The 27,460-nt window shown below is 41.5% G+C and overlaps 1 protein-coding gene across 2 annotated transcripts; it reads left to right on the top strand.

The window, feature by feature from the left end:
* Window positions 1–1,018: 1,018 nt before the first annotated feature.
* Window positions 1,019–27,460, top strand: gpr184 (G protein-coupled receptor 184). Of its 2 annotated transcripts, none has more exons than XM_010872973.3 (2): window positions 1,019–1,288; window positions 25,829–27,460. In XM_010872973.3, exon 2 carries the CDS (start codon window positions 25,848–25,850, stop codon window positions 26,832–26,834), a length of 987 nt encoding a protein of 328 aa, XP_010871275.2. In that variant the 5' UTR covers window positions 1,019–1,288; window positions 25,829–25,847; the 3' UTR covers window positions 26,835–27,460. The 2 variants fall into 2 exon arrangements, with proteins under 2 accessions (XP_010871275.2, XP_010871268.2); XM_010872966.4 differs by lacking the exon at window positions 1,019–1,288 and adding an exon at window positions 8,093–8,414.

Here is a 27,460-nt window from a genome sequence, read left to right as displayed (position 1 = left end):
TTTTAGTATGATCCCCTGGACCTCATTATAGGCTTAATTCACCCCTGTGGCAAAATGTATTTGACATCCCTGTTATAAAAGATTCTAGCTTCTCCAATCTAGAGCTAAGAGATAAACCAAGCCAGCGATCACGTCTGCACATCTATCCATCTGTTACAGAGTTCGTATTAATGGACATGTTTTGGTCCAAGCCATATTTAATAAAAGACTTAAGATGTAATTTAAGTTGTTGACAGCTATTTTGGCAAAGTGAATAATGGAAAGGCTTTGGCTATGCAAGAAATTAAGTTAAATAATAAATGATCCTAAAAAGAATATTTCCAGAAAAAAAGGAGGCAAAATATAAAACAGTATGTAAATACAAAACAATACATACGGTACAGTATGTTTGGGAAACGTTGCACTCTTTAAACCATTATGTTACTAAAATACCAACCACACTATTTTCGTTGATAAAGTTTAAGGAATATACTCTATGCAATGCTGAAGTGTGTGTAATCATAGTGGATGTACCTACCCTTCCAGAGCCGAAGGCTTGTTTAGCATTCAGCTGTGATTTGATAGCTGTAGTCATTGGTTGGGAAACCTACGATCCTTCTTACCAGATGCCAGAGACAGAGGGGAAGAGGTGGGGGGGGGGGGGGGGGGGGGGGCGAGAGAGAGAGAGAGAGAGAGAGAGCGAGAGACTCACTTCTTCTAAATAATCAGTACGGATGTTATTTTCTCCTAAGATTCAGTCCTGTTATGATTGACAGGTCCAATATCTGCTTAATAAATCAACCCATTTACATGTCCTGCTACCAAGGCCCTTTCACAGCCTGTCAATCAGCTCCTACATAACCAGCGTTGTTGACATCCAACATACGGCGGCAAATGGGAGAGAACCGTGGCTTCTGCTGAACATGGCCTCAACCCTCTGTCCATTAAATCCTAATTGTTTAGCATGGGGGAGGGTTGGAGGGGATGAGGGTAACTCATTCAATTCAAGACAAAGTGTGTCTGCTTTTTGTTTTGTCCATTTAAGACAGAGACAACCAGGTCAGAGAGTTCCAAACTAATCAAGGACCTTAATTGATCAATTACAATAGAGTGAAAACCCATAGACACTCTGCCGTGTGACAATTCCTCTGAGAAAGAGAAGGACCAACATGAAACAAAAATGGCAAAACTGACAGATTCCAACTGAAGTAGCTCAAATCTTTTCCATCCTGCCACTGCATGCCTTTGTGTTCACATAAACGACTTTCCTGCAAAAAAAAACTGCTCCTCCAGAATCCTCAACACTAAGGTAGGCAAACTTTACCTTTGCACATTAAAACATTTTATCAGCTGGCTTTCTTGATTTAATCACTGTCAATGAATAACAATTTTATTAATTAGTGGGTCAAATTGCTGCTGTCAGGCAGGAAGCTTGCACAGTGGACTGTTCTAGTTAGGCCAGGTCAATTTCAGGGAAGACATTATTCGAAAGTCCCTTCAGTTCCAGTCCCTGGAGGAAAAAATGTCAAAGACAAGTAGATAGTCGCAACATTTCATGCTGTGCAGTCTAATCTGAGTTAAATGCAGGTTCCTGATGACTTTCTGTCCTCAGATGTAAAGCTACGAAAGCCTGATGACAAGGGTGGATGTGTGAGCTTCTGTTTAAGGTCCAAAGACTGAACACAAGGGTCTACAAGCCATGCATTATAATGTATGTGTGCATATGACAGGAAATGAAGAATATAAAATATAGTTAAATAAACAGGAAATGAAATGTCAACTCCGCTGGTGGTGAACTATGGATCTCACCAATAACACCGGATTGAAATTAAATGAGTATAGTCATATATTTAAGTCATGTGTGCTATTATAGTCATGTGTATAGTCATGTGTGCTATATACTGTAGTCATGTGTGCTATTGTTGGGCTGGTCAATTACAGATCAGTGAAGCAAGGTTGGTCACCACTGTTAGCGACTTTCTATTTTTCACCTGTTAATAATAATTACTTCCTAACCTCTTGTAATTCCACCAATGAGACCCTGTCTTGTAAAGAACTAAAGCCCATGTCATCTGGTTGCCTGATTTCGGAGTCCATTCAAGACAATTTCCAGATTGTAAAAACCAAAAGCTGATCTGTCCAAGAAACCGATGGGGTCCATTTAACTGGCGGTAGACACCTGTGAGTTAGGACTGAAACAGATTAAACATAGTGCTTGACCAAAACAATTCAAGCTCAATGGAAATTTCAACAGAGTATCCAATCCAAGACTATGCTTAATATGTGTGCCTGCGAAAATGTATGTCACAGTGTAAGGGAAAAGGACGAAGGCAGATACAGGAACAAAAATGCCAAGGAGTAGCAATTGTGAAAACACCACCAAACCAACGGTGGTTAACAGGATCTCCCCCCTAAGCAGACAAAAGAAGCTGGTACTCGGAATGGGGAATAAGGCCAAAATAAATACTGTGGTTAAACAGGTGCACAGCGCTAGACACGGCTAGAAACAAATGAACACTTAACCAGCTAACGAACAGCGTGATGTTGATACAATACTAGACAATGAACTGGGGAGCTGAGGGAACATACGTACACCTACTAATGGGGAATGGGAATCAGGTGAGTGTGGCAGAACACGGCATTCAAGAGCGCCGTGTTGAGAGGGATTGGGAACGATGGTGACAATAAGGCAGGTGACGTGGACCTGCGCAGGGGAGGCACTGTTCTGGGAGGATCCGTGACAGCACCCCGCAATGACGTGCTGCTCCAGCAGCGGGACGGCACCAGCCCCGGGGCTGACCCCTAGGACGTGGTGCGGGCCAGTCTGGACGATGGCGGTGGAAGTCCGAAAGGAGAGCCGCGCCGGAACCCAGCACCGCTCCTCAGGGCCGAACACCTCCCACTCGACAAGGTACTGGAGACGCCCCACCCGACGTCTCGAATCCAAGACGGAACGGACCAAGAATGCCGGGTCCCCCGCAATGTCCGGGGGGGGGGGCAGCCACCTCCGGCCTGAGGAGAGACACATGGAAAGAGGTGTTAATTCGATAATCAGCGGGGAGCTGAAGCCTGTACGTCACTCCTGTGACTCTACCCAGGACCTTAAAGGGCCCGACAAATCAAAGACCCTATCTTCCTGCAGGGCAGGCGGAGGGGCAGGTTCCTCGTCGAGAGCCAGACCCTTTCACCCGGATGGAAAACAGGCGCCTCACTGCGGTGATTGTCGGCCTGGAACTTGTGCCGGTGCATTGCATGCTGTAGACAGCCTCCCGCACCCTTTCCGTGCGCCGAAACCACTCGTCCACTGCCGGGGCTTGGGTCTGTCACGGGTGCCAGGGTTCCAGGGCCGGCTGGTAACCCAAATTGCACTGGAAGGGTGTTAGGTTAGTGGAGGAATGGCAGAGAGAGTTCTGGGCATACTCTGTCCAGGGCAGGAAAACCCGACCACTCCCCCTGCCAGTCCTGACAGTAGCACCGGAGGAACCTGCCGATCTCCTGGTTCGCCCTCTCCACCTGCCCGTTGGACTGGGGTCGGTACCCAGAGGTGAGGCTGACTGTGACAACCAAGCGCTCCATAAAGGCCCTCCAAACCCTTGAGGGCCTCGGCCCATGACGATATCCTCCGGGGTCCCATAGTGCCGGAAGACGTGGATAAAGAGAGCCTCTACGAACTGCAGAGCAATGAGCAGTCCACTTAGAGGGAGGAGGTGGCAAGCCTTTGAGAACCGGTCCACGATTACCAGTGTGGTTGTATGGCCCTCCGAGGGAGGCAGATCGGTAATGAAGTCCACGGATAGATGCAACCACAGTCGGTGAGGGATCAGCAGCGTAGGGAAGGTGTCTAGGGGTCTTACTCTGGGCACACGTAGCGCATGAGGTGACATACAACATACATCCCGGGCTAGGTTAGGCCGCCAGTATTTCTCTGCCACCAAGGTGATGGTTTTGCCGATCCCAGAGTGCCCTGAGGCAGGTGTGGAGCGGGGCCCAGGTGAGTAAACGGTCCTATATGACCGTGGGCACGTACAGACGGTCAGGGGGACAGACGGTCAGGGGGACAGCGGGACAGACGGTCAGGGGGACAGACGGTCAGGGGGACAGGACTCAGGCGTGGGGTCGGCTGGCAGTGCTATGTGGATGTCCTCTTCGAGATTCCAATGGACAGGAGCCACTATTCGCGACGGGAATGATAGGAAGTAATTTGTCGTCAATGCCTCGATTCGCTGTTCCTCCATTTCCACTCCGGCAACGGAGACCTGGCACCCAAGGAAGGAGACGGTCGATTGGAAGAATTCCCACTTTTCAGCCTTGGCATACAGTTTGTGCTCCAATAGTCTTCCCAGCACCTCTCGTACTAAAGAGACGTGTTGGTCACGTGTGGTACTGTACACTAGGATGTCGTCCAAAAAATTGCGACCACACCGTGACCAGGCATGAAATCAGTTGAAATGCTGTAGCACTACACGCAACATTTTACAAATAATCCTAATAACAATTCTCACCGTAAGCAACTTTTTACCTGAAAAGGTTTTATAAAAATGGGCAAAGGCTGACATTTTGTTGACTTGCTGTACGCTGCTTGCTGTTACCTACCTGGCTACCTGAAAACTCGAATTTACTCTATATAAACTAATTGGTCAAATTCTACTTCAAGAGTTTTACCAACGCAATATTTTTTATTTATTGACCTTTTACCCAACATTTTGGTACTCTTTTTGGACATAATTAACGGAATTATCATTACTATGCCTTTTCATTGTAATTGTTGTAGCTACAACATGGAGGAAAACTATTGTCTAAAGATAAAGATAGCAGAGTTAGAGGCTCGGCTTCAGACGCAAATGCCAGGCAAGGATTATGTTAGTGTAGGAATGAGAAAAACTGTGTCTGTGCCACCAGGAAGAAACAATAGTGTTGTTAGCCCCCCAGCACAGCTCCTGCAGCAGGGGCAATAACTTTCTCTTGGTCACTGGGAAGAAATGCCATCAATATATACATTTCAATGAAGCATGGAGAAGCCCCAAAATTAGCTATTTTGGAATTATGCTTTTCCTATATTAGGAAGTGGATGACAGAGACCTTCTTGCTTTTAAACTCAAGAAAAACAGAAATGCTCATTTTAGGACCCAGGAAACAAAGAGCTTTGTTAGAAAATCTCACTGTGAACCTCGACGGCTGCATGGTCGTATCCCAAAAATCTGTAAGAAATCTCGGTGTTACCCTTGACCCTTACCTCTCCTTTAAAGAACATATAAAATATGTTAGAAGATTTGCTCATTCTCATTTTTGAAACATCGCAAAAATCAGAAACATTTTATCAAAAACTGATGCAGAAAAATCCATGCTTTTGTTACTTCTAGACTAGATTACTCCAATGCTCTACTTTCCGGTTACCCTGACAAATCAATAAATAAACTTCAATTAGTGCTGAACACATTACCCCTGTACTAGCCTCTTTGCACTGGCTGCCTGTTAGGGCTGATTTTAAGGTTTTACTGTTAACCTATAAATCAATACATGGACTTGCTCCTACTTACCTCGCTGAAATGATCCAGCCATACATATCTACACGTAACCTACGATCGCAAGATGCAGGCCTTTTAATTGTACCTTGAATCTCTAAACAAACAGCCAGAGGCAGGGCCTTTTCTCATAGAGCTCCACTACTGTGGAATGATTTGCCAATTAACCCTTTGACGTGTACGATCACACCAGTGTAATCAGTTTAGAGTGGTCCCTGAAGCGTACGATCACACTGGTGTGATTAGAACGCATTGTTTAGAACGCACCATTAGCACGCCTAGCTACAAGTAACGGAACAATGGCTGGTCAGACCTCACTGTTATTTACTCACATTTAGCTCAAACAGTGTTTATAACTTTATTTCCTGATTGTAATTGTTTCAAGACCACACTATGATATTAACCAGGTAGAAAGCATTCAAATTGGGACAAGAAGTGTTACTTACGTACCAACAGACAGACAACACTAATACACAAAAACGAATGATATTAGCGACTACTATAGAGCATCTTAACATTTCCTGGAAGAGCTGACAACCGATCAAAACCATTGTAAAAACCTTCTAGAAGTTACATTAACCGTTGTGGGCGCCGCTATGCTTTTTATATAGTTTATTAATTTCACTGCACTGAATTACAGGTCACGCTTTGTTAGCTAGCGGTTAGCTGACATTTGCTAGCGGTTAGCTGACGTTTGCTAGTGGTTAGCTGATGTTTGTTAGCTAGCTACAGTTATACATCAACCAGATTTTGCAGCTCTTAGAATTCGAGTCAACGAGAGAAGCTTGCAATACAATGTATGTAGTGTTCCTTACCTGGCAAGATGACTGTTCAAATGAGTGTGTACTGAGAGTTCCAGCATTTGGGGGGGTCGGTAAAGAATATTTGAAACTCATGCATGAAAAGGTTAAGGTTAGAAATGCAAACACAGTGCAAACTTTCAAGTGTTTATTAAAGACTCATCTCTACAGCACGGTCTATGATTTGGTGTAGCCTGGCCCAGGGGCGTGAAGGTGACCAGAAAGGCTTGATACTGTCCACCCTTGCTGTCTTGCCAGGTGGGCTCTCATCGCCTCTGGGTTGCCCTCCCTTCAATGTCTATCAGGGGGGAGTCACTGGCTTGTTGTTGTCTCTCTTTTGCGCACTTGTGCAATTGGGCTGTACTCTGCTGGCAATACTCTGCCCTCATTCAGGGTGGTTGCGGTTGGTGGGTGTACCTTGGGTTGATGCTTGGCAATGTGGGTGGATTGATTTCCTGCCTGTTGGGCCCTGTCCACAGTGTCGCCAGACCCTCCCCTGTCTCAGTCCCAAGGTCTTACGCTGCTATATTATTGTGCTGGGGGAGTAGGGTCAGTTCTCCTTCTCCAATATAATTCCTTGTTGATATGAGGAATACATTTTCTGAATTTTCCCAGTCTCCTCCCATTTTGAACTTAGGAGGGCATGAGGTCCTGGCCCACATCTGCAGAGTACCTGGATTGGGGGACCCATTGGACCCGTTGCTGTCCCAGTCCAGAGTCCTCCTGGTTGTGTTACAGATCGAGATGATGCCTGACGATTTCATCTGCCACTGTTCTGACACCTCCCCGTGTTATCTCTTTCCTTGTCCATCTGGTCATACTTCCAACCTTGAGTAAGTTTAAATAGACTCAAGACTCACCCCACACGCATTTATTAATTATTACTATTGTAATCTTAATATGTTCACTTGGCACAGCCAGAAGAGGACTGGTCACGCCTCTGAGCCTGGGTCCTCTCTAGGTTTCTTCCTAAATTTTGGCATTCTTAGGGAGATTTTCCTAGCCACTAAAATTCAACACTACTGCGCTCCTTGGGGTTTAAGGCCAGGTGTTTTGTAAAAACACTTTGTGACATCTGCTGATGTGAAAAGGGCTTTAAAACCGCTTAAACAGCGGTGAAGAGTTCTATTGCTGGAATATAACAAGACCATAATGGTAAGATACATGTTTATCTTACAAGGTAAACAGAGTGTGGGGTGAGCCAGGTTACACAGGATGCTAATGAGCAGAATGGTTTCTGTGTGGTAGATAGAATATTTTGCAGACATTGTACCACTATTAACAGCTTGCAATTGCTTTTGTATAATTTGTGTTGTTGTCCCCAGCAAGAATCGAACATACAGCCCTTGTAAGCCAGAACTCTGACAGCAATCCAAGACCATGGGTGGTATGTACTGAGGACATGTACATCACAGGAAAAGCCACTTGAACGAAACTAATGTTCTTGTGTTTTGTTGACTCACCTTTCCTGGTTCATTAAAGCTTGTGTTTCCACCATTCACTCTCTTTTTGCAAAGGGAATCATTGTTCATCAGCCATATCAAATTATATTTCAGCTAGAACAATCCACATGTACTTTCGGGGAAGTTTGTGTGAGAGAAGTGATTCAGAAAACCTTCCTCTATTTGAATGTTTCAAGTTTTCCTAGTAATTTGCCTATCGCTATTATGTTGTTTCTATCAGATGCATGTGTCTGCTGTAGGAAACCCCCCCCCCCAAAAAAAAATATCTCTTCCTCTTCCTTAAACGTGTCTGTCTAAGTATAAATGTCTATCTGACTGACATCTGTACTAGAGTGAGTGTGAGTAGTAGACTCAGTGGTAAACAGAGTGAGTAGTTGACTGACAATTGAATGTCCCTGAGGACGTGTACTGGTTTGGAAACCTCACTCTATTGCTTCTCAGCTCTCATCAGAGTATTTTGAATCTGGACGTTGCAGCTCTCTTTCTTTCACCATGTGGAATTGTCCTGGTCTGGTGGCAAGTTAACTGTTCTGGCGCATCGTCTCAGTCTTCCTGGATCTTTTCTCGGCCTAAGGGATTTGTGACAGATACAGAATGTTTTGGCCCATTTTTGAAAAACCAATGTCAACAACTACCCCCACAATTGACAGGTAAGGACTTTTGGTTAACTGTGCCCTTCGCGGATGTTGTTAAGAATGTAGAAATAGAGACTGGAGATGTGTTCTGATGAAGGTCATCTGAAATTCGTTTGAAGGTCATTTAAGTATTAAATAAATATGGATCTGACTAGAATTTTGCAGAAAACTTCTATTATTTTCCCAGTGTCCCAGCGAATTTTGGATGTCCACTACAGAAATAATAATACAGAAATATATTTTTTACAAGTAAAAAATCTAACTATCCTTAAAATAAGTTACATTTTCTTAACAAGCTAAAGTTGTATTAGATAATACTGCTTGGTTTTAGAAAATATGCCTTGAATACCAAGTAATTTGTCTTTTTCCATTGGCAGATTATTTCATTTATTTCAAGCCAATATCTCCTGAAATTTACTCTGGTCCAAAAAATTACGTGGGGGCCAAACACACTACTGAGTCACATTACGAGTAGCCGTGACGAAATGCACGCATGTTGGAACAGACTGTGATTTCAAGTGTTTACTCAAATTTCCGATGTGAGTTTGAATCCGGTCCACAGTCTGTTGGTGATTTTGGTTTCCGTTCACCGTTGTTACGTCATTTTGTTCTCAAATATCAGTAAGGATTTCGATTTTTATATATTTTGTTAATTGGGATCTGATGTGTGGTTTAAGTGTTCCCTTCCTTTTTTTGAGCAGTTTATTCCCTCTAATTGATCAGAGAGTCCCGGTTCTCATCGCCTCACATATGTTTCCGGATTTAAGAAGCAGGTCTGTGCTTTTTAGCTTCATTAAAACGGTTTCATTTAATACCAATACACCATCCTCTCTTCTACTCTGGCCACAGGATGACTACTGTAAACAAGAAGAAGAACTTGCCATTAGCAATGTGAAACAGCTTGTCAGGCATTGCAATCGCATGTAAACCAAACAATTAAACCTGGTGATTTGGCAGTCAGATGTGTAACCGCGTTTTAGCTGTCAAATCAGCGAGGGGATGCTAGTGTGCTTGTTACAAAGCCACGCATTAGAGTTTTAGAATGAGAAAGTTTAGGGTGTTAAGCATATCAAAACAATGACATTTAAACAGGAACAAATTAATCAAAATTACAAGGATTTATATCTGCATAATAGATGTCGCAAAATATTATAGCAAATGTGGCTGGTTACATGTGAAATGTTCTGTCTTCAGCTGTATAACTGGCCTTAACATACCTGTGCTTTTGGCTCCTATACAGTTCCATGCAACGTTACCAAAAAAAAACCACTATGCAGATATTGGCTGAAGTGGCGTGATTGATATGGGTACTTACAAAGGTCCTGGATGATTAGAGACATCCAGGACTGGAGCCAGTGACTGATTTTGGGCTCTTGCATTTGCAAACATGGTGATTGCCTCCACAGGTGCTAAAACAATGAAACTATATACGTGCAGTAGGTGTTTGTGGGAACCCTGGAACTGTGGTTCGGAGTGCTGATTGAGAATACAATGGATATTGTCAGGAGTATGCAGGATTTCTAAAATGTACAATAGTAGGTGCGAATGAATGATAATTTGAGGTTAATATTATGAACAATCCAATAAGGGAATGGCACTAGCACATTTCTGGGAAATGTCAAGTGGGTCTATTAATCTGACATACTTCTGATAAATCCTATGGAAGAGAATGCTCAACAAGTAACATTTTGTGGATTCCAGCAAATATCACAGCTCTTGCTAACCTTAGCACAAGATTATAGCCCAAGAACACAGGATTGACCAAACGAGTGGAATAACTAAAGAAAAGAAAAATTGTGACATACTATTTACCAGAAATATTCTGCTAACACACATACACAATACACATACAGGAAATGGATCTTTCCTTTGTGTAACTGGTAACCACCAAGTACAGGAAGCAAACATTTGTCCTGCCACGGTGTAATTTTGGTTTTGCATGGCAGTGTTAAGATGATTGATGTAGGGAAACTACATAGTTTTTCTGTCATTATCAGAACACGTTGGCATGGCCAATTAAGCTGACTCAAAGTATTTTGCTTAGTTAACCATCATGCTATAAAACTGTAATAAATAATTTTCTGTCTGTGTTTACCAACTCAAATCCACTAAAACAAAGCAGACAACTCTATACATTACCTCTTGTAAATTAGGCAGCAAGAATGTTCACTTGAGAACATCTTGGAGGAGTGAGCTGTGTGATTAGAAACAGAATAGCTGAGCGAAATGTATATCTGATCTGGGGGTGGTATGGTGGTAAATTTCACAGTGGGAGGAGACACTGTTGCTTGTAGGCCTCTCCAGGTCTCCGTTTAACCATTAGACGACCAGGTGTTGGGCAAAACAGAAAATTTGACTAGTCAGAAAAGATGACCTTACTTCATTCCTCTACAGTCCAATCCTTTGGTCTTTTGCAAACTTCAGCCTTGCTCTTCTTTGCTTCTAATTGATGAAGGGCTTTTCTAGTTTGGCACGACTTCAGCCCTACCTCTAGGAGTCTGTTTCGAACCGTCCTCACCGTTCTCTTCACCCCAGCTGCTGTTTGCCATTCTTTTTGTAGGTCACTTGATGTCATCCTACGGTTGTTGAGTGACATTTGAATGAGTTGACGGTCATCTCAGTCGTATTTGCCCTCTGCCAGTCAGTAGCTTTGTTGTCCCCAATGTCTGTTGCTTGACCTGGTTCTTATGAACCGCCGTCTTTGAAACTTTCAGGATGGAAACAACCTGACGCTCACTGTATCCCTCTGCCAGTACAGACAGAATTGAACCCTTCTTTTCCTCACTCAAAGCTTCTCTTTTCTACTCTTTTGTCATGCTGAATAGTTATTGTTTTATTCAAATTGCTTTTGAGGTAGTACTTGCACTGGGTTAGGGTCCTATTGCAAGAGGATAGTGACAACCACAGCAGTGGTTTTCATACTTTTCCTCGTTAGATTAGATGGTTCAGATAATCACCTAATCAGTACCTCATTATGTAAAATGAGGTGTGCTTGTGTTGGAATTTAACAGACACCGGAATAGAATGGCTGCCATGGTCTCTTAACTTTTTCCAGAGCTGTATATTTTTATTATAACAATCTGCCGTTTGTTTGCAATTACATGAGTGAAATGCTTGGACCTGCCCTCATTGCAAGTTAAAGCTAAACAACATTTGTGCTACTTATCACTGTAATTGCATCAATTTCTGATAATGGGCTTGTGAAGTAGGCTAATCAACTACTGGTGGACCCTTCTGCATTCATTTCAACTGTCTGCATCTCTACTCTTTCCTCTGGTGTTTTTCTCTTTATATCGTACCCTGCCTTCATCCTCGCTTTTCTTAGGCTCTGTATTGACATTTTGTTTGGTTGACTATACTACTATCTATTAAATTGACTATACTATAGTCTAGCTTTAACTTATTTTAACTGAAAAAAAAAGATAGATTTAAGAATGTTAATAAAAAATTACATTTACAGAAAATACCAATTATCAGTAACTGATTTACACAATACTTTGGTTAGCTAGCTAGCACACATACAACATTTACTAACAGGGGAAAGTATTTCTAAATTACATTATAACGAACACCACTAAAATAAATGAGAAGCTAGCAAGTTAAGTGTGATATCGTGTGTGCTGTATGACAGGAAAATCAGCACCACCACATGGGGCAGACACATACTTTTAAAAGTTTGAAGCCTTGTCAGTATTAATTATGATAACCAATAAATGCTCCTTTACAACACCTTTCCATATTCTATAATGAGCCTTCCAAATCTGATTCATAAATGCATAGTAAAGTATAAAAGTTATAGCTCCATCAAACATCTTATAAACCACTAAACGTAAGTTGCTCTGAGGTGAGCAGTTAAATTGCTAAAATGTCAAATGTAAATACAACATTAAGAGGTCTCCTCTTGCTCTATACAATGTTATTAGATACAACTTTATTGTCATTGAACAATACAAGTACAGTACAACAAAATGCAGTTATTGTATTAATGCTTTTACTATTTTATTTATTAATGCCATGAATATTGATTTGTAAAGCTCTTCTTTTTTGTCATGTTTTAATATTATTAATCTGAACAATATTTGGGTTTGAAAAGTATTTTTAAAGTGATACTCGTTATTGTCCCAAAGTTCTGGAGTACAGGGTTAAAACTACATTAAAAGTTTCTCTGTCCTATCATTTTTTTACTTGACTTTAAAGCATGTTCTCATTTAAATAACCATAGCCATGCAATACATTTCAATCAGTTACTTTAAAAAAAGTGTTAGCTCTCTATCTTTCTCAATTCAATTTTTCTCAATTCAAGGCATATACTGTGCTGTATAATGTTTTGGATGAAATCCTTCATTTGGGTAACATTTATATTGGCAGTTATCATGCATTGTTGGTGAGGAGTCAGTAGAACTTTCAGATCACAATTACACAACAACACTTCCACGATTACATTACTCAAAAGGTGGCATGTTATCAACCTCAATGTTCTTTCTTCACCTTTTATAACTACCATTGCAGACCCTTTTCAAGTGAACAAAGATTGTTTCTGTCTTTTAAACTGAATTCTACGTCTGTAGAATCTAAAGTGGTCACAGTAAGCTTATTTTTCAGACTGGTGAAAGATAGAGGAGAGAGTTGATGAAAAAGCATTGGGTTGTATACAAGCCAATACTACAGAGAACATTTTGCACTGGAGACTGAATGCTGACCCACCCTAAGTATCATTTATGTAACTATAAGCATTTTTTTCTCATTTCAGGGTCCATGTTTACAACATAGTTCATGTACTGTAGGTTGTTTCCTTTTGCTTGTTATGTCTTAACAACTCAAATTCTGTGGATCCAGATTGGTCAATGAACATAAGACCAGGGAAGACAAGACACTGACCCCCTTCTCAACACAGGAATGTGTGTTCCTTGCCTTTTAACCTTGATAAACACAACATTTTTACAATTAGATTGCTTTAATGATTGGTCTTTATTTTTAACTGTTCATGACAAACAATACATGTTCTTTAACCTGCAAAATATTGTTGAAACATTTTTCAAAGTACTTGGGACAAGCAATTAAGAATGTCCCACTGGTGAAAAAGTGGTGACTTCATCCAAATAGCTCCTCAATTAGGGTAGCTGGATGTAGAATCAGAACATCCTCCCTTTCCTCCACTTATGAAATTAAGGTATTTCGATTCCTGGACAGTGAAAAACAATGAACCCTCATTTTGAGGATGGAACACTGTAGCCTAATAACAAAACCATAGTTAGGTCTTCATGTGGAAAGAAGGCAAAAGTAATCATACCGCAGGGACAGACAGTTGTATTTTGTAAATGGCAGGTCTCTATGTTAAAATGCATTATACTGTACTTGAGCATATCAGCAAATGTTTTGAGTAGTGTCTGAGAGTTATTGCACCCAGACATAGAGATACATACAGATAGCTAGCTTGGCAATTTAGCCAACATGTGGTTTGACATTATATTTGTTATAATCTTGCTAAGGGGGTGCATCTGCCAGTTATTACTATTTTGACAATGTATCAAAGTCTACCAGGCACAAGGTTGGCAAAAATATGCAAGAGTCAGAGCTCAGCTTTGTCTGACCTCACGTAACGGCCAAGAACAGCAAAGAAAACCAAATGGAATCGTCTTAATCTCTATGGTTGGCACACAAACACCACCATAATCCCCAAGAACATTCCAAAGGTTAACACTGTACATAAATAAAACATTCCAAAGGTTAACACTGCACAAAAAACAAAGCTCTGTCACCTTCATATCAATTACAACAAACATAAACCAAATGAACATGTCCAAAGCATGCAGGGATATCGATAATAAAAATGAAATACTCCTTTTTCAAACAGTTTATTTTTGTAAACAGCGATTCAAAGTCTGTGGAAAAACAGATATTTCTTGTTTTCTCATAACAGTCTTTTCCAGTTATTTTCCAGGACAAATATTGAATAAAGATTTTATGTCCAATTAAAAAAAATATTTAAATATAAAACATTTTATGGTATAAAAGTAAATTACCATAAAATGAAATAAATGTTTTACAGTGTAGGCAGAGTGGTAATTAAAAAGCCATAGCTCAGACTGGCCTATAAAAAGAAAAGATGATTAAGATTGGCAAAAAACACAGACACTAAACATAGGAAGATTGCAAAAGGGTTTTCTAATGATCACAAAGTTTAATATGATAAACTTAGATAAGCAAACACATCGTGCCACCGGTACACAGGACTGATTTTGTTTTAATACCTGTGTCTGTTATATCAGATCTTTGACCAACCTGTCATGTAGCTGTGATGAAATGGAGCATGTCTCTTACATTATTGGAAATGAATAATTTCGCAAACATGCTTGTTCTATCTAGTGTAAATACATTTATTTAAAGAACCAATGGTGTTCATTTCAAAATGAAAGAAGAATGCACATGTTAAATGACTCATTTAGTCCTGTTCATACTTTTCTCTTCCCTTACAACCCACAAACATCTTTCCGTTGAGGTTAGAGGTAGTTGAGCCTCTGACCATTTTCAGAAAACCTTTTCAAAGAGCACCTAAAATAACCCCACAGCCTACCCCTTAGTTGTTCAAAAAATCGCTACTGTACATTTATTATTTGTAGGGGATTCACGCCAGAACTGATTCACCAACTGCACCTCTGACTGTTTAAAATATACATCTGTTTTCAGGGACTGTTTTTATCTAGTGTAGACGTGTCTTCTGATATACAGTGGGGAGAACAAGTATTTGATACACTGCCGATTTTGCAGGTTTTCCTACATACAAAGCATGTAGAGGTCTGTAATTTTTATCATAGGTACACTTCAACTGCGAGAGACGGAATCTAAAACAAAAATCAAGAAGATCACATTGTATCATTTTTAAATATTTAATTAGCATTTTATTGCAAGACATAAATATTTCATCACCTACTAACCAGTAAGAATTCAGGCTCTCACAGACCTGTTAGTTTATCTTCTAAGAAGCCCTCCTGTCATTACCTGTATTAACTGCACCTGTTTGAACTTGTTACCTGTATAAAAGACACCTGTCCGCACACTCAATCAAACAGACTCCAACCTCTCCACAATGGCCAAGACCAGAGAGCTGTGTAAGGACATCAGGGATAAAATTGTAGACCTGCACAAGGCTGGGATGGTCTACAGGACAATAGGCAAGCAGCTTGGTGAGAAGGCAACAACTGTTGGCGCAATTATTAGAAAATGGAAGAAGTTCAAGATGACGGTCAATCTCCCTGGGTCTGGGGCTCCATGCAAGATCTCACCTCGTGGGGCATCAATGATCATGAGGAAGGTGAGGGATCAACCCAGAACTACACGGCAGGACCTGGACCATTAGTAACACACTATGCTGTCATGGATTAAAATCCTGCTGCGCACTCAAGGTCCCCCTGCTCAAGCCAGCGCATGTCCAGGCCCGGCTGAAGTTTGCCAATGATAATCTGGAAGATCCAGAGGAGGAATGGGAGAAGGTCATGTGGTTTGATGAGACAAAAATAGGGCTTTTTGGTCTAAACTCCACTCGCCGTGTTTGGAGGAAGAAGAAGGATGAGTACAACCCCAAGAACACCATCCCAACTGTGAAACATGGAGGTGGAAACATCATTCTTTGGGGATGCTTTTCTGCAAAGGGGACAGGATGACTGCACTGTATCGAGGGGAAGATGGATGGGGCCATGTATCGCGAGATCTTGGCCAACAACCTCCTTCCCTCAGTAAGAGCATTGAAGATGGGTCATGGCCGGTTCTTCCAGCATGTCAACGACCCGAAACACACAGCCAGGGCAACTAAGGAGTGGCCCCATAAGAAGCATCTCAAGGTCCTGGAGTGGCCTAGCCAGTCTCCAGACCTGAACCCAATAGAAAATCTTTGGAGGGAGCTGAAAGTCCTTATTGCCCAGCGACAGCCCCGAAACCTGAAGGATCTGGAGAAGGTCTGTATGGAGGAGTGGGCCAAAATCCCTGCTGCAGTGTGTGCAAACCTGGTCAAGAACTACAGGAAACGTATGATCTCTGTAATTGTAAACAAAGGTTTCTGTACCAAATATTAAGTTCTGCTTTTCTGATGTATCAAATACTTATGTCATGCAATAAAATGCTAATTAATTACATATGATAAAAATTACAGACTTCTACATGCTTTGTAAGTGGGAAAACCTGCAAAATTGGCAGTGTATCAAATACTTGTTCTCCCCACTGTATGATCTGGGCCTGTATATATCGAGTAGCTAAGAAAAAGATTGCTGATCTAGACTCAGGTTTTCTATGTATCTTTCTAGATCTGTGAAAGAAAGTGGTCCTAAATCCGCACTCGTACTTTTAAAAGGTTGATGCAGGCCATGTTCAATGCAAAACTATAAGCCAAACATCACTCCTACCCTGAGACACTTGATGAATACAGGCCCAGAGTCATTACGTATGCTGCTACATACCAGGGCTGAATTGGTGGAAGCTAAGAAGTTACAGTGTGCATCTCCACTCATGCTCAATCTGAATCAACAGTCATTTTCTCTTTTGTATATTTGATTGAGACCAATTTGTAAATACTATTTTTCACTTGACATTTAGCTTTTTGTCTTGATCAGGGGCAAAAACTCTGTAATTAAATCAATTTTGATTTCATGGTGTAACACAATGTGGAGAAGACCAAGAGGGGGTGAATACTTCTGAGGACCATTGTATATACTTTTATGAAAGAGGTTTGAGACATTTGCAATCTTACTGACTTGAATCAAGTTTGAAGCCCATGACAATTTCTTGTCAATAATCATAATGAATGATTTATTTAAGGTTTACTATCCATTAAGTAATGCTTTATGAATTATGATATCCAATAAATGCTCCTTTACAACACCCTTCCATATTCTATAATGAGCCTTCTAAATCTGATTCATATATTTCTCAGGCTCTGTATTAACATTTTGTTTGGTTGACTATACTATTATCTATTAAATTGACTATACTGTAGTCTGGCTTTAACTTATTTTAACTGAAAAAAATGATAGATTTAAGAATATTAATAATTTATTACATTTACAGAAAATTCCAATTATCAGTAACTGATTTACACAATACTTTGGTTAGCTAGCTAGCACACATACAACATTTACTAACAGGGGAAAGTATTGCTAAATAACATTATAACGAACACCACTAAAATGAATGAGAAGCTTGCAAGTTAAGCGTGATATCGTGTGTGCTGTATGACAGGAAAATCAGCACCACCACATGGGGCATACACATACTTTTAAAAGTTTGAAGCCTTGTCAATATTAATTATGATAACCAATAAATGCTCCTTTACAACACCTTTCCATATTCTATAATGAGCCTTCCATATCTGATTCATAAATGCATAGTAAAGTATAAAGGTTATAGCTCCATCAAACATCTTATAAACCACTAAACGTAAGTTGCTCTGAGGTGAGCAGTTAAATTGCTAAAATGTCAAATGTAAATACAACATTAAGAGGTCTCCTCTTGCTCTATACAATGTTATTAGATACAACTTTATTGTCATTGAACAATACAAGTACAGTACAACAAAATGCAGTTATTGTATTAATGCTTTTACTATTTTATTTATTAATGCCATGAATATTGATTTGTAAAGCTCTTCTTTTTTGTCATGTTTTAATATTATTAATCTGAACAATATTTGGGTTTGAAAAGTATTTTTAAAGTGATACTCGTTATTGTCCCAAAGTTCTGGAGTACAGGGTTAAAACTACATTAAAAGTTTCTCTGTCCAATAATTTTTTTACTTGACTTTAAAGCATGTTCTCATTTAAATAACCATAGCCATGTAAAATATTTCAATCAGTTACTTTAAAAAAAGTGTTAGCTCTCTATCTTTCTCAATTCAATTTTATTTCTTTTAAGGCATATACTGTGCTGTATAATGTTTTGGATGAAACCCTTCATTTGGGTAACATTTATATTGGCAGTTATCATGCATTGTTGGTGAGGAGTCAGTAGAACTTTCAGACCACAATTACACAACAACACTTCCACGATTACATTACTCAACAGGTGGCATGTTATCAACCTCAATGTTCTGTCTTCACCTTTTATAACTACCATTGCAGACCCCTTTCAAGTGAACAAAGATTGTTGCTGTCTTTTTAACGGAATTCTACGTCCTTAGATTCTAAAGTGGTCACAGTAAGCTTATTTTTCAGACTGTTAAAAGATAGAGGAGAGAGTTGCTGAAAAAGCATTGGGGTGTATACAAGCCAATACTACAGAGAACATTTTGCACTGGAGACTGAATGCTGACCCACATATCATTTATGTAACTATAAGCATTTTTGTTTACAACATAGTTCATGTACTGTAGGTTGTTTCCTTTTGCTTGTTATGTCTTAACAACTCAAATTCCGTGGATCCAGATTGGTCAATGATCATAAGACCAGGGAAGACAAGACACTGACCCCCTTCTCAACACAGGAATGTGTGTTCCTTGCCTTTTAACCTTGATAAACACAACATTTTTACAATTAGATTGCTTTAATGATTGGTCTTTATTTTTAACTGTTCATGACAAACAATACATGTTCTTTAAAATGTTTAATATTGTTTAAACATTTTTCAAAGTACTTGGGACAAGCAATTAAGAATGTCCCACTGGTGAAGAGTGGTGACTTCATCCAAATAGCTCCTCAATTAGGGTGGCTGGATGTGGAATCAGAACATCCTCCCTTTCCTCCACTTATGAAATTAAGGTATTTCGATTCCTGGACAGTGAAAAACAATGAACCCTCATTTTGAGGATGGAACACTGTAGCCTAATAACAAAACCATAGTTAGGTCTTCGTGTGGAAAGAAGGCAAAAGTAAACATGCCGCAGGGACAGTTGTATTTTGTAAATGGCAGGTCTCTATGTTAAGATGCATTATACTGTACTTGAGCAAATGAGCAAATGTTTTGGATAAGTGTCTGAGAGTAGTTGCACCCAGACATAGAGATACATCCAGATAGCTAGCTTGGCTATCTAGCCAACATGTGGTTTGACATTATCTTTGTTATTATCTTGTTAAGGGGGTGCTGCACTATACCTAAATCGACATATTTAGTAGAAAACCGTTTTAGTGAGGTTTGGTGGTTCAAGGTTCAAGGAGTCTTTATTATCCCCGAGGGGCAATTCGTTTTGCAGCAAAATAAAGTGCAACATAAACGACACATAAGCCATACATACAACAGACACTATCGAAGGAGAACACAAGTAAATACATACTACACAAAGGTCCACATCTCACATTGAATTATTAACAAAACCTATAGCAGCAGGAACAAAAGAGTTTTTGTGTCTGTTTGTCCTGAATTTAGGCAGACAGAATCTGCGGCCAGACGGCAACAACATGAAGCAGCTGTTCAGAGGGTGGTGAGGTTTAGCGAGGTTTGGAGAGGTTTGCTGTGGAGTGTTTTGTTCTTCAAATCTTCCCCTTCTGCTGTGGTTTTGCTGCAAAAAGCAGAATCGCAAACATGGCAGATTTGTGAGAAAAGACAAATAGCGATGCAAATAATTAAACAATAAGTATATTATAATTGTCACATGCACTTCTTATATCATTACACTTCCAAAGCAGTACAACATCAAACAAGCCTCACAATGCAATTAAGCCCTTAAATGTAGTATTACCCAGATTTGACACTCTTTCATTGACCTTTGCTGTCATATCTGGCTCTTTAAATGAGGTGTGACAATGATGTGATAATGGAAGTATGGCTTCCCGGGACTGGGAAGACTGTACGTCATCATAAACTCCAAAAACAAACAAAACATGCAAAATATATCCTGTTATCTTTCATTTTTAACAGAACGTACATAAAACTTTTCAATTCCAACAAATATGTGGGTATTAAAACGAATGTTGTGTTTTTGAGAGCTGAAGAAATAACTATGTGATTGCAGTAATAAACTGCTTGTCCCTGATTGCGGTCACTATTTCATTTGCTCTGGTTTCCCTTTAGTTTGACGTTCATTGTTTGTGTTTTGGTTACACTCATTTTGTGGTCTGCCTCTACGTTTGTTGTTTTTTGTTCAGTTTAGGAAAAGAACATGAAAATGATGTTTCACATGTTTCACAATCTGAATTGTTCTGCCTATGTAAAAGCAGCCATGGTACCAATGAATGTGATGCATATCTAGTGTGTTCCTTTCAATGGCAAAATTAATTCTCAGATTCGATTATTACAATCACATAATTACTTTTAATCTCTTTGGCAGAGTAAATGTGATCTTTAAATAAAGGATTGCAGGTGTTGTTTAGTATTGACTAAAAAGACATTTGTTGCCCAGAATCGAATACTGATTTAATTAAGTTTATTCAGACTTCAGGTAAATCTATTATATAATCTGCTGGAACAGAAACAGCTTGTGGTATGTTATTTATTTATTTTTTAACTTAACCTGGTTTTAGGAAGATAACATGATCACTAATAACCTTCTGAATCCAACACATTTCACCCTACTAGGACCATACCCTAACACCTCTGTAGAGCTTTGTCTGTCCCAACAATGTCATTAGATGATTTAGGCCCACAAGTTCAAAGTTAAAACATTTATTTATCAAATGCACTGAATAACATTTGCTGTCCCCTCAACATAACTCAACACACCGCCATTAATGTCTAAACTGCTCGCAACAAAAGTGAGTACACCCCTAAGTGAAAATGTCCAAATTGGGCTCAATTTGCCATTTTCCCTCCCTGGTGTCATGTGACTCGTTAGTCTCAGGTGTGAATGGGAAGCAGGTGTGTTACATTTGGTGTTATTGCTCTGACACTCCTTCATACTGGTCAGTGGAAGATCAACATGGTACCTCATGGCAAAGAACTCAGAGGATCTGAAAAAAAGAATTGTTCAATGTAGCATTGCTCTACCTAAAGATGGCATAGGCTAAAATAAGTTTGCCAAGACCCTGAAACTGAGCTGCAGCACGGTGGCCAAGACCATACAGCGGTTTAACAGGACAGGTTCCATTCAGAACAGGCCTTGCCATGGTCGACCAAAGAAGATGAGTGCACATTCTCAGCGTCATATCCAGAGGTTGTCTTTGGGAAATAAATGTATGAGTGCTACCAGCATTGCTGCAGAGCTTGAAGGGGTGGGGGTTCAGACTCTCAGTTCTCAGACCATATGCCACACACTGCATCAAATTGGTCTGCAGGCTGTCGTCCCAGAAGGAAGTCTCTTCTAAAGATGATGCACAAGAAAGCCCGCAAAAAGTTTGCTGAAGACAAGCAGACTAAGGACATGGATTACTGGAACCATGTCCTGTGGTTATCACAAGCGTGTGTGGCTGCAACCAGGTGAGGAGTACAAAGACAAGTGTGTCTTGCCTACAGTCATACATGGTGGTGGGAGTGTCATGGTCTGGGGCTGCATGAGTGTTGCCAGCACTGGGGAGGTACAGTTCATTGAGGGAACCATGAATGCCAACATGTACTGTGACATACTGAAGCAGAGCATGATCCCTTCCCTTTGGAGACTGGGCCGCAGGGCAGTATTCCAAAATGATTACGACCCCAAACACACCTCCAAGACGACCACTGCCTTGTTAAAGAAGATGAGGGTTAAGGTGAATGGACAGGCCAAGCATGTCTCCAGACCTAAACCCTATTGAGCATCTGTGGGGTATCCTCAAATGGAAGGTGGAGGAGCGCAAGGTCTCTAACATCCATCAGCTCCGTGATGTTGTCACAGAGGAGTGGAAGAACACTCCAGTGGCAACCTATGAAGCTCTGGTGAACTCCATGCCCAAGAGGGTTAAGGCAGTGCTGGAAAATAATGGTGGCCACACAAAATATTGACACTTCGGGCCCAATTCGGACATTTCCACTTTTGTTGCCAGCGGTATAGACATTAATGGCTGTGTGTTGTGTTATTTTGAGGGGACAACAAAATGAGCATGTAAACTAGCAGCAATTTTTAAAAGAGTAATGTGAGGAATATGTACAAAATGGGTACAAGTATTGAATATTATAGGTACAATATGAGTGTCATATGTCTATGAAATAATATTCTGTGTTCACTGAATGTCCATGGAAAGACATCAGAGCATTTGGAATGTTCATGTGTGATCAGTATGATCACAGATCAGTGCTGCTGTTTGAGGAACCTAATGAGTCCGAGGGGGAAAAAACAGTTTGTGAGTTTGGAGGTGCGTTTTCCCAATGTCCTGTTGAGTACTGATCTTAGTCCGCGTTTACACAGGCAGCCCTATTCTGAGGTTGTTTGACCAATCACATAGAGTGGTTTTGCCAATAATTAGACAACAAATTAGAATCACAGAGATCAGCAGGGTTACAGAATCTAGAAAGAAACTGTTCCTGAGCCTGCTGGTGTGGGAACGAAGAGACCTCTACCGCCTGCCTGATGGTAGGAGGGCAAACAGTTTGTGGCATGGATGTGAAGGGTCCCTGAAGATCCTGCATGCTCTACGTAGACCTCGCTTGCGCTGGAGGTCTAAGATGGCTGGAAGATGGGCACCCGTGATGTGCTGGGCGGTTTTCACCACCCTTTGCAGGGCCTTCCAGTCAGCCACGGAGGATCTACCATACCACATTGTGCCGCAGTTAGTCAGAATGCTCTCGATTGTACAACGGTAGGTTCACAAGGATCTTAGGAGACAGGTGGCCCTTCTTCAGCCTCCTCGAAAAGTACAGGCACTGCTGCGCCTTTTGGACCAGGGCTGAGGTGTTGAGGGGTCCAGGAGAGGTCCTCGGGGGTGTGGACATCCAGGAATTTGAATCTGGGCACACGCTCAGTGTCATCAATGAGAACTGGGGCGTGACTGCAGCCTTCCCGTAATCCACAATGTAATCCTTGGTTTTCTTTGCGTTGAGGGGCCAGGTTGTTGTCAGTGCACTATACTGCCAGGCACATGACCTCCTCCCTGTAGGCTGACTCGTCATTGTCACTGATCAGGCCTACCACCGTGCTGTCGTCTGTGAACTTGACAATGGTGTTGGAGCTGTGTACAGGAACACAGTCGTGGGTGAAGAGGGAGTACAGGAGGGGGCTCAGCACACATCCTTGTGGAACATCAGTGTTCAAGATCAGGGTGGAGGAGGTGAAGTTGTCTAACCTGACAGACTGGTGTCTGTTAGTTAGGAAGTCCAAGTCCAGTTGCAGAGAGAGGGGCTGACCCCCAGGTCATGGAATTTGTTGACCAGCCTAGAGGGGATGACCAATTTTGAATGCTGAGCTGAAGTCTATGAACAGCATTGTTACATAGGTGTAGGTTTTGTCCAGGTGGGTCAGGGCAGAGTGTAAAGCTGTGGAGATGGCGTCCTCTGTAGACCGGTTCAATCAGTAGGCAAACTGGTAGGGATCCAGTGTTGTGGGGAGGCAGGACTTGAGGTGGGCCAGAACCAGTCTTTCGAAGCACTTCATTATCGTGTGGGTGAGTGAACAGGTCGGAAGCAATTCAGGCTAGACCCAGTCGCCTGCTTTCGGCACTGGCACAATGGTTGCGGTCTTGTAGCGCATTGGGACAACCGCCTGGGCCAGTGGCATGTAGAAACCTTCGGTAAAGACCTCGGCCAGCCGCCCTGCACATGCCCTGGGCACACGGCCCCGGGGACGCCATCAGCACCAGCAGCCCTGCATGCATTCACCCTGCCCAGTGCAGACCACACAACCTCAATGGGTAGTCTAAAGCGGAGGTCGTCTGGTCGAAGCCGGCGTAGAACCGATTTAGCTCCGTCGGTGAAGGAGACTGTGGGGGTGGGGTTCTTTGGCCGGTGGTCTGTGATGGCTTGGATGTCCTACCACATGCGTCGACGTTCAGAGTTGTTGTTAAAGTGCTCCTCAATCCGCAGTTTGTGGTTATGGCCTCCTAACGTGCAGTTATTTCTGTCGCAGCCTGGTTCTATCGTATCCAATGTCACAATGAGATACAAATGCTCTGCCACAAATCCCAATATGTGTTGAGGTATATTGTCAGCTAGTTTAGGATAATGCAGAACAATTACCCTGGGAAATATTTATCTAATGATAGGCATTTAAACTTGTCATTGGGTGAAAGCCAATATTTCTTTGACTCATTCGTGTCCTATATTATGGTCCTGAACCACATCTCTAGAGAAAGTCTGGGTGTGGTACCTCTACCACTATGTATTGTTGATGTTTAGATTATCACATGATCGCATTTCCTTTGTTGTTTTGGCTTTCCGTCTTGCAGGGGATTTTTAAAGCTTAGTATTCTCACTGTCAGTACATATTTTATCTGATAATGATGTCTCCTTCAAACTAGATGGACTATTACGAATCCTTTTTAATAACAAATTGTGTTTTCTTTCTGAACTGCTATCATGCTGTCAAAAAGCCTTCAATTGGGAACACTTCACACAAGTTAAACATTTTGAGATAGCTTCATAAGCAATTTGGAGTAAGACAATTCCACTGTAATAACGCTGAAAACAATATCTGTAAGATGATGACTAAATGTCAGAAACCCTTCTTGCATGTGTATACTCATATTTTCAATCTAGGACCTGTCATTAAGGTCACATTTTCTGAGTTTTGTGTAAAATGTGATATTTCAGTAAGATATTGACAACATTTTTGTGTTATGATTACAAGTTTTACATCATCTTTTGAGGGACGAGTTTATAAAAATTATGGTTGCCTACAATGGTCTTATTTTATACATGTATTACACGTCTGAACTGGAAAATGTATTATTTTCATACCACGCTATTCTAGAGACACCCTGAGAGAATGGGGTCAAAGCCAGGGGATCAGCCATTATTGGTGGAGGCCCTGGCGCAGTACCTCAAAGGAAAGTTCCATTACATGAGTTGGTGAAGAAGTAGAATATTAAAATTGATTTTCTTTTATAAAAACAAATCATGTGTGTCATCTCAGCCTAGAAAAATAAATGGTGCAAGCCACTTTAGTGTCGGTGTTGGACCATGATGATGTGCTATAGATGCCTGTCTCGGTATCAGAAACCTCTGGATGCAGCCTGTCATGTTGCTGTCTATCATGCTGCTGCAGTATTGCTACTGCAAACCTTTGCACACACTGTTATCTTTTACAGTTCCGTGGGCCGGGAATCCCTAACTTTCGGAATGGCTAGACAGTTGTTGATGTTTTTATTTAAGGATGTACTGTAGGAAAATCATTGGAAAGATACATATAAATTATGAGAAGCCTTCTCAACAACGGCTTCTTCCTCGAGATAGCCCAGGCTTACTCTGAGTTACAGAGAACTGCTTTTGACTACAATGCCCCCTACTCATGATGAATTGCAAAGTAACCTGGAGCTAAATGTTCTAGTAAAGAAAATCTAAATATTTCTTAAATGACCTTGTTATTGTTTAGTGCTATAATAATAATATTAATTACATCAACTAATTAATAAAAAATTAAAAAACAAATTATTTCCCTTTTTTTTCAGAAACCTTTCAGAAGAACTGATGGGTAACAGCACATGCGTGGACATCTCTGAAAGCCCTGTCCCAGGCTTCTTGACCGGCATCTACATCCTGGCATTTATTTTGGGCCTGGTCTTTAACATCTTGACGCTTTGCCCCATCCTCCAGCAGGTCCGCAGTCAGAACATCTTGGGGGTGTTCCTACTCAACCTGTCCATGTCTGACCTGCTCTACATCCTTACGATGCCCCTGTGGATAAGGTACTACAACCAGGGCCACGACTGGGACATGGGCAAGTTCACCTGCGGTGTGGCAGGCTTTTTATACTACTCCAACATGTACGTGAGCATCTACCTGCTGTGCTGCATCTCTGTGGACCGCTGCCTGGCGGTCACCTTCCCCCTGAGGTCCAAGTCGTTCCGCAGCTCCCGCCTCGCCTGGCTGGTGTGCCTGGCGTTGTGCCTGGTGGTCATGTCCTTACACTGCCTGGTGCTGTTTCAGGACAACCTGTCCAAGGACGGCAACAACACAGCGCAAAGCTGCTACGAGACCTACCCGATGCCACGGACCGTGGCCATGTTCAACCTGCTGCGGGTGGGGGTCGGCTTCCTACTGCCCCTGCTGGTGATGGGGCTGTGTTACTGGAAGATCCTGGGTCACGTCAAGCAGAGCGAGGGGCTCAGGGAGCAGGTCAAGAGGAAGGTACGGCTCCTCTCCTTCGGGGTGATTGGGATCTTCTCCGTCTGCTTCGCCCCCTACCACCTCCTCCTGGCGACACGCTCCCTGGCGTATTACCACATGGACGTTAGGAGGTACTGTGACTTTGAGAGGAGTGTACATTTCCCCTTCTCCTGCACGCTGGCTCTGTCCAGTTTGAACAGTGTGGTGGACCCGATTCTCTATGTGCTTGTCAGTGACGAGGTCCGGGAGGACATTATGCCGTGTTGCGGTCGAACTAGGCAGGATCAGAGGGATAACACCAAAACCCTCACCACTGGGACAATGAAAACCTTGACAAGCTTGATCTGATCTTGTATGTGTGGGTGTTTGTGCGCGGGCGTGTGTGCCTGCCTTGAGCATGTTGTTATGCCCTGAACCTATTTGCAGGAAAGCCCTCCTGGGCACATTGTAAAAATGACAACATGTTTTTCTGTGTGACTTTAATAACAAGTCCTTTCATATGAACTCTCTTTCATGGACAATCAGTATGCACAAAGAGTCTAGCCTTTGTTCAGTTTTTGTAATATCCTGCTTGGTGAGGAAGATGCTGTTCCCTCTCTAATGCAGTATGAGAGACACGGCCCGTTTTACATGTGCCAGATTTACTTTTGGACCTAAGTGTATATGCTACAACCTCCACATGGGGAAAGATTAAATAACCTGTGAAGTGCCTCAACAAGACACCGCCCAACCCCTCAAAAGGTACCTCTTCAACCAGTCCCAGAACCATCCCTGATCGATGTTTTGGAAATTCCTACACATTCTACACGTTACACCACATTCAATATATTTTTCATATCTTTCTTCCAATGGTTAAATCTGATTTTCAAAATGTGGTCATTATCTTGTGTTACATGTTTACATAAATATGTATTTTTTTCTGCCTGTGTCATCTATCAAACAGTATATAAAAAGTGTTGGCATATTTTGTCAGA

The sequence above is a fragment of the Esox lucius genome, chromosome 1 (assembly GCF_011004845.1).
Source record: "Esox lucius isolate fEsoLuc1 chromosome 1, fEsoLuc1.pri, whole genome shotgun sequence".
Classification (NCBI taxonomy): Eukaryota; Metazoa; Chordata; class Actinopteri; order Esociformes; family Esocidae; genus Esox; species Esox lucius.
This window is presented reverse-complemented; position numbering and strand designations above follow the sequence as displayed.

Bases quoted from the DNA above. Each gene is read 5' to 3' on its own strand.
- gpr184 (XM_010872966.4), top strand. From the start codon at position 8,359: ATGTTTTGGCCCATTTTTGAAAAACCAATGTCAACAACTACCCCCACA. The intron at 8,415-25,828 runs GTAAGGACTTTT...CTTTTTTTTCAG, and splicing joins ACTACCCCCACAATTGACAG to AAACCTTTCAGAAGAACTGA.